General features: G+C 45.6%; 3 protein-coding genes across 6 annotated transcripts in view; all 3 read right to left on the reverse strand.

Moving 5' to 3' along the window:
- Positions 1 to 2321, reverse strand: part of nepro (nucleolus and neural progenitor protein) — a 5586-nt gene extending 3265 nt beyond the window's left edge. The window contains exons 1-3 of the mRNA XM_012837197.3: positions 2188 to 2321; positions 1794 to 1948; positions 1449 to 1537 (exon numbers count right to left, since the gene is read on the reverse strand). Coding sequence (XP_012692651.2) covers positions 1449 to 1537; positions 1794 to 1948; positions 2188 to 2272 — 329 coding nt within the window. The 5' untranslated portion in view covers positions 2273 to 2321. The remainder of the gene's footprint in view (positions 1 to 1448; positions 1538 to 1793; positions 1949 to 2187) is intronic.
- A 71-nt stretch (positions 2322 to 2392) lies between these two features.
- tex30 (testis expressed 30) lies at positions 2393 to 5531 on the reverse strand. 3 transcript variants are annotated; one of them, XM_031580821.2, is made up of 8 exons: positions 5215 to 5531; positions 4873 to 5109; positions 4679 to 4730; positions 4182 to 4324; positions 3975 to 4043; positions 3495 to 3641; positions 3259 to 3456; positions 2393 to 3077 (listed from the first exon to the last, which is right to left on the reverse strand). In XM_031580821.2, the coding sequence occupies exons 1-8, from the start codon at positions 5230 to 5232 to the stop codon at positions 3066 to 3068; spliced, it is 876 nt and encodes a 291-aa protein (XP_031436681.1). In that variant the 5' UTR covers positions 5233 to 5531; the 3' UTR covers positions 2393 to 3065. The 3 variants fall into 3 exon arrangements, with proteins under 3 accessions (XP_031436681.1, XP_031436673.1, XP_031436690.1); XM_031580813.1 differs by lacking the exon at positions 2393 to 3077 and adding an exon at positions 3138 to 3168 and having other exon boundaries at positions 3217 to 3456; XM_031580830.1 differs by lacking the exon at positions 2393 to 3077 and having other exon boundaries at positions 3289 to 3352; positions 3489 to 3641.
- A 1110-nt stretch (positions 5532 to 6641) lies between these two features.
- poglut2 (protein O-glucosyltransferase 2) overlaps positions 6642 to 7500 on the reverse strand; it is a 15034-nt gene continuing 14175 nt past the window's right edge. For both annotated transcript variants that reach the window (XM_031580848.2, XM_031580845.2), the window contains one exon: positions 6642 to 6936. In XM_031580848.2, the coding sequence (XP_031436708.1) occupies positions 6919 to 6936 (18 nt within the window). In that variant the 3' untranslated portion in view covers positions 6642 to 6918. The remainder of the gene's footprint in view (positions 6937 to 7500) is intronic.

A 7500-nucleotide genomic window follows, 5' to 3' on the forward strand; every position in this document is an offset into this window, starting at 1 on the left:
ACACACACACACACACACACACACACACACACACACACACACACACACACAATCACAATATATTAACACGTACAAACACACACAGATCACAATATATTAACACACACAGAGAACACATACAAACACACACACAGAGAGATCACAATATATTAACACACACACAGAGAGATCACAATATATTAACACATACAAACACACACAGATCACAGTACATTAACACACACACACAGATCACAATATATTAACACACACACACAGATCACAGTACATTAACACACACACACACAATCACAATATATTAACACATACACACAGATCACAGTACATTAACACACACAGATCACAATATATGAACGCACACACAGAGAGTTAAATATATTAACACACACACAGATCACAATATATTAACGCACACACACACAAAGATCATAATATATTAACACACTGTGCGAAGATCTGTGCACCAACCAATCAGCTCCCTGAGCAAGCCTATAAGTTACAGCCGTATACCATAATTAGCACAGAGTGTCTTTACACTAAATGGGCTGTGACCCATACGTATGTTATATTCCTCTGACTAAAGGCCGAAACATACTTCTACGACTCAAGTGGTCACGCAGTTGCCTCGACGGACTCGTTTTCATTCATGGTTCTCCGACGGTTGTGGGTGTTGCAAAGCAATACAAATGAAAAAGATGCCGGCGGACCAAACTCCGTAGATGGTTTTATTTGTACATACATACAAGTCGTTTGTTTGACTTTTGCTTAGATTTTTGTAAAGTTACAGAAAGATAGACAATGTAAAATGTAAAAACCCTAACTGAAAATCAGTCTGAGGGGATTTGCGAGGTGTCAGCCAGCTATCTAGTTGGCATACCACTACCCACAAGGTGTCTGAGCCAGCTATCTAATGTTGGCATACTACTACCCACAAGGTGTCTGAGCCAGCTATCTAATGTTGGCATACTACTACCCACAAGGTGTCTGAGCCAGCTATCTAATGTTGGCATACTACTACCCACAAGGTGTCTGAGCCAGCTATCTAATGCTAGCATGTTACTACCCACAAGGTGTCTGAGCCAGCTATCTAATGTTGGCATACTACTACCCACAAGGTGTCTGAGCCAGCTATCTAGTTGGCATACTACTACCCACAAGGTGTCTGAGCCAGCTATCTAGTTGGCATACTACTACCCACAAGGTAAACAGCGATGTATTGATGGATTGACGGAGAAGAATAGTTAAAAAAATTGGGGGGTGCACGTCAAGCCACTGAGATGTGCTCGGAGAGGGTTTGCCATGACGGAGAGGGCTCTCCGTGTCTGCGTAAACGGCCGACCATAAATTGGGCTTAAGGGCTGTGACCCATAAGTATTCAATATTTCTCTGAGGTGTCATGTGACGGCAAACGAGGAAAAAGTGAAAAAGTGGGAGTGTACAGTACATACCGCTGGGCTTTCTTAGGACACGCCTCCCAAAGGTCCTGAACCGCCTCTCTCAACTTCATCGCCTTCACTCGATGTACACACTGCTCTACCTGCACCACAGAAACACACAGGGTCAAAAGAATCATGTACACATTTAACTGAAATACAAATGACACTGTGTCCGATTCAGATGAAAATAATAAATCTCTACACTGTCTGTAGTACAGGACAGAACTGCAAGTCAAAGGACGGTCCTGCACTACAGACAGTGTCAAGCTCTCAGTGCAAAGCCTACCATTTAAGCTTCATCTAAATCTCAATCTTTGACAGTTTTTCAACCCTTTGTATTTCAAGAGTTAGTGTCACCTGTTTGAGGGCGCGGAAAGGCTTCTGTTGCCTGGAGCTGTTGTTGGTGACGTATAGCACCTCGTACAGAACGCGTATCTCCGTCTGCAAGACGTCGCTGCAGAAAAGTTTTAGAAACTTCTCGCTTTTCGCAACGAGACATTGCAACACAGTGTCTGTGAATAAACAGTAAAGGGTACAGTGTGAGGTTCAAACCAGGACTAGCCTTGGGTTGACATAACGCTTTTTCTTTGCTCAGAAAGCGCGTAGACTTTCGCCTTCTAATCCACGTGGGTACAGCCAACCGAACTGTGCTTGGTTCGGAAAACTAACCTGAATTCAGCACTAAAAAGTCAACGACAAATTATTCCAGACAACCCGGGCATAATTTTGTAACTGGTCACTTATCACATACCTGTGTCTTCGGCAAACGGTATTCGGTAGACAGACACAGCACATGGAAAAGGAATGTTTATCTTATTCCACGGCTCTTCCGCCATGCTTTTTTGAAACAACAAGCCGGAGTCCAAGTGGCAGCCAATGAAATTCTTGCTATACTTGACGTCATTTTCATGCGCGAAGTCTTTTTCACTGAAAGCATCTCAAGCATCTTCTATCATTTTATCAAAACTTTATTAAGTTCACAAAAGGTATAACTTGAACGTACACATACAATACAATGTTTATTTAAATAGAATTAAATATTACAATATTTATTACTTATATTTGCCAAACTGTTCTGCTATGTCATAGACAGCTGGGTATTCATTTTAAACTTTATTTACACCATCTAATATACAGGTAATAACAATATATAACAGGGTTCAGCCTTTGCATATTTCAGCAGTATTTCTCATTACACAGCAGTCAGACACGTGTCTCATTGTGTGGAGTACTAACCTAGTCTATGACCTGCTGATACGACTCTGTGACGTGTGTTTTGATGTCATTCTGAGACCGGTCATCCACTCTGTGAAGTGTGTGCTGATGTCATTTGGAGACCTGTGTGTGTATCCACTCTGTGACCTGTGTGTTGATGTCATTCTGAGACCTGTGTGTGTACCCACTCTGTGACGTGATGTCATTCTGAGACCTGTGTGTGTATCCACTCTGTGACGTGTGTGTGCTGATGTCATTTGGAGACCTGTGTGTGTATCCACTCTGTGACCTGTGTGTGTATCCACTCTGTGACGTGATGTCATTCTGAGACCTGTGTGTGTGTACCCACTCTGTGACGTGTGTGTTGACGTCATTCGGAGACGTGTGTGTGTGTATGCACTCTGTGACGTGATGTCATTCTGAGACCTGTGTGTGTATCCACTCTGTGACGTGATGTCATTCTGTGACGTGTGTGTGTACCCACTATGTGACGTGTGTGTGGATGTCATTCGGAGACCTGTGTGTGTATCCACTCTGTGACCTGTGTGTGTATCCACTCTGTGACCTGTGTGTGTATCCACTCTGTGACGTGATGTCATTTGGAGACCTGTGTGTGTATCCACTCTGTGATGTGTGATGATGTCATTCGGAGACCTGTGTGTGTATCCACTCTGTGATGTGTGATGATGTCATTCGGAGACCTGGGTGTGTATCCACTCTGTGACGTGATGTCATTCTGAGATCTGTGTGTGTATCCACTCTGTGACGTGTGTGTGTGTATCCACTCTGTGACGTGTGTGTGTGTATCCACTCTGTGACGTGATGTCATTCTGAGACCTGTGTGTGTATCCACTCTGTGACGTGTGTGTTGACCTCCTTCAGCACGGCCTCCTCAGGCCTCCCCCTGACGGTGAGTCCATGGCTGCCCCCCTCCACCCATCTCACAGCTGTGGGGGCTCGCATGTCCCCGACCAGCTCTTCCAGAAGCTTCTACAGACACACACACACACACACACACACACACACACACACACACACACAGAACAACACAAAGGCACTGAAACCATGAAGCCGCTGATCATGGGGAACACACGGCCACACTGCAAAGTGCTTTTGCAATGAAGTGTAATGACTATCCTCAATGAAGATCATGACTAGTTTAACTCTGTGATGACCAGCTTCATCAATGGCTGCCATTACCAGGGAGCAGTGGGCTACTCATGCCTGCAGCAGTGGGGTGTGTGTGTGTGTGTGTGTGTGTGTGTGTGTGTGTGTGTGTAGGCAGTATAAGACAGACAGCACGGCTGAGACGGCTTCTCTCACCCTCTTGCACATGTTGTCTGCGGTCCCAGAGATGAAGAGCACTGGCTGATGGGATAGCGCTCGGAGGTCCTGGCTGCGCTGCTGGTGTCTGTGTGTGTGTGTGTGTGCGTGTGTGTGTGTGTGTCGGGCTTCTCTCACCCTCTTGCACATATTGTCTGCGGTCCCAGAGATGAAGAGCACTGGCTGATGGGATAGCGCTCGGAGGTCCTGGCTGCGCTGCTGGTGTGTGTGTGTCTGAGCTGGGGGATGGAGGGGGAAGGACACACACACCATGCCCTGCACACACTCGTCACCCTCGTCACTGAGCTGCCTGGCCAGAGAGACGGCTGCGCGCGCACCCATGGAGCGCCCTGACACACACAGACACAGACACAGACACAGACACACACACAGACACACCTCTGAAACTCCTTCTGCATATCTATAATATGACCTGACTTAAAAAAATGCTGGTGTAGTTTTTATTGCCTATTGCATTCCATAAAATCTTTATATCAGGTGATTTCTTTTCCCTGACGTAAGCAAACATCCGAGAACACAGAACAAGAATGGAGCAGGAAATGACAAGAAGTCAGTAGGCCTACCAAAATTAAATTAAATAAGGAGGAGAAGAAGAAGAAGAAGAAGAAGAAGAAGAAGAAGCTGCACACATCAGTGGAGTAGGCTATAGTCTAAAAACTGCTGCCTTTCTTTACCAAACTTACCGCCTAGGAAGAATTTTGTCAGTGTGAACCTGTCGTGGCTTTTCAAATATTTCTGTGAAGCAAAACAGCACAATAATATAATTTCACAAACTAGGCTATGATAAAACCGATGCGACCAGTAGCCCCCTCTCAGTAAGCGTGTAGTCAACAAACCGTGACCCATCTAACAAACACGGAACGCTTCGGCTTCTCACCAGCACGGCCCCGTAGGCTTTCACTCTGTACGTCAGATTCAGGCTTTTACAGGTGAACCGCACACAGAGGTCCCCACACGCTGCCACGGCCTGCGCCAACGACACCAGGTGCCTGAAGTTCATGTCTCCGCCAGCCCCGTGGGTGAGGACCAGCACGGTCCGCACATCCGCAACCTTATCGGGGACAGTTATCACAGCGTCCAGCCACTTCTCCGCGAAGGGTATTTTTATTGTTTCCTAAAAAGTAAATATGCATCCGCGACATACAACGATTAACTTTAGATTTAGTGCAATTCTTTACTATTGTCAAGACAAACTTGAGGAAAACAAACAATTTCATACCTCTGAACACTCCGCCATAGCATTTAAAGTATGGCGCGGTCATATAGCTGACTTAATATCAGCCGCACAGCGCCATCTACTGTTTAGGAGTCGACACGAGCAGTTCCTTCTCAATTTGCCCCAGAAAGTTGCCCAATATCATTAGCCTCACAAGCTCAATAATGCTTCTGAGGTTTCACCTTAACAAATTACCCTCTTAATGCCTAAAGGACCCCCCTAAGCGTCAGTGAAAGTGGATGAAGAGATGAACGCCACCCCTCACTGCCAACAGGATAAGGATCTCATATGTCAGCAGGGTCCGAGGTAACCTCCACGTCTGCACAGACACAACACCTGTGTCGCCCTGTGTGTGTGTGTGTGTGTGTTTAGTACAAGAGGAAATAAAAGCACCACAGCAGTCCCTGGTGTGTCAAAGGGCTCTGCTGTAAGGAAGCAGTTAACAGCTTTTCTGTGTGTGTGTTCCTGTTTACGTTCTTAGGTACACTTCCAAGGTCAAGGTTTTGGCGTGCAGTGTGCAGTCACCTGATGTATAACAGTAATAAACCTGACCATGACATTTGATCATCTTAATTCAAATCGCCATGGTGACAACCAGACCAGACAGAGCTGACAAGAATGCACAGAGCCCTGTGTGTGTGATCGATCATGTGTGTGTGTGTGTGTGTGATCGATCATGTGTGTGTGTGTGTGTTTGTGTGTGATCAATCATGTGTGTGTGTGTGTGTTTGTGTGTGTGTGATCAATCGTGTGTGTGTGTGTGTGTGTGATCGATCATGTGTGTGTGTGTGTGATCAATCATGTGTGTGTGTGTGTGTGTGCGTGATCAATCATGTGTGTGTGTGTGTGATCAATCATGTGTGTGTGTGTGATCAATCATGTATGCGTGTGTGTGTGTGTGTGAATGTGTGTGTGTGATCGATCATGTGTGTGTGTGTGTGTGTTTGTGTGTGATCAATCGTGTGTGTGTGTGTGATCGATCATGTGTGTGTGTGTGTGTGTGTGTGATCGATCATGTGTGTGTGTGTGTGTGATCAATCATGTGTGTGTGTGTGTGCGTGATCAATCATGTGTGTGTGTGTGTGTGATCAATCATGTGTGTGTGTGTGATCAATCATGTATGCGTGTGTGTGTGTGTGTGTGTTTGTGTGTGATCAATCATGTGTGTGTGTGTGTGTGTGTGTGATCAATCACGTGTTTGTGATCATGTGTGCACAACAACCTGAAGCTTTCCAGCTCCACTTCAACACCTAACATGGTCTACAGGCAGAAATCACAGTGTGTGTGTGTGTGTGTGTGTGTGTGATCAATCATGTGTGTGTGTGAGATCAATCGTGTGTGTGTGTGTGTGTGAGATCAATCACCAGCTCCACTTCAACACCTAACATGGTCTACTACATACAGAAATCACCAGACACAGACAGTCCATGTTAATAAACAAGTATTGGAAAAATATTTATTCAAATCTTCATTATAAAACTGACATTCAGTAGAATTGTTACTGTGTTAAATACAGGGGGCGGCCCCAGAGATGTGCACTTAGAAATCACTTTGGAGTGACTGCAGGTCCGGGGATGCCTTTAGAACTGATCTGAAATCACATTGGAGTGACTGCAGCTCAGATGATGCCTTTAGAACTGATCTGAAATCACTTTGGAGTGACTGCAGGTCCGGGGATGCCTTTAGAACTGATCTCAGGACAGTTTGTCAAAGCTCATCCTTGGCCTAAAATAAAGAGACAGAGACAGAGAGAGAGAGAGAGAGACAGAGAGAGAGAGACAGAGGAGAGAGAGAGAGAGCGAGCGAGCGAGCAAGAGAGAGAGGTGGATACAGAGACAGAGAGAGAGAGATAGAGACAGAGAGAGAGAGAGATGGAGACAGAAACAGAGACAGACAGAGAGAGACAGAGAGAGATAGAGACACAGAGAGAGAGAGAGAGAGAGAGAGAGAGAGAGAGATGGATACAGAGACAGACAGAGGGAGACAGACAGAGAGAGAGAGAGAGAGGAGACAGAAACAGAGACAGACAGAGAGAGACAGAGCGAGAGAGATAGAGACACAGAGAGAGAGAGAGAGAGATGGATACAGAAACAGAGACAGACAGAGGGAGACAGACAGAGAGAGAGAGAGAGAGGAGACAGAAACAGAGACAGACAGAGAGAGACAGACAGAGAGAGAGAGATACAGAGAGAGAGAGAGAGAGAGATGGAGACAGAAACAGAGAGAGTGAGACAGAGAGAGAGAGAGAGATACAGAGAGAGACAGAGAGAGAAAGAGATATTAGATCAC

Source organism: Clupea harengus, chromosome 2, assembly GCF_900700415.2.
Source record: "Clupea harengus chromosome 2, Ch_v2.0.2, whole genome shotgun sequence".
Taxonomy (NCBI): domain Eukaryota; kingdom Metazoa; phylum Chordata; class Actinopteri; order Clupeiformes; family Clupeidae; genus Clupea; species Clupea harengus.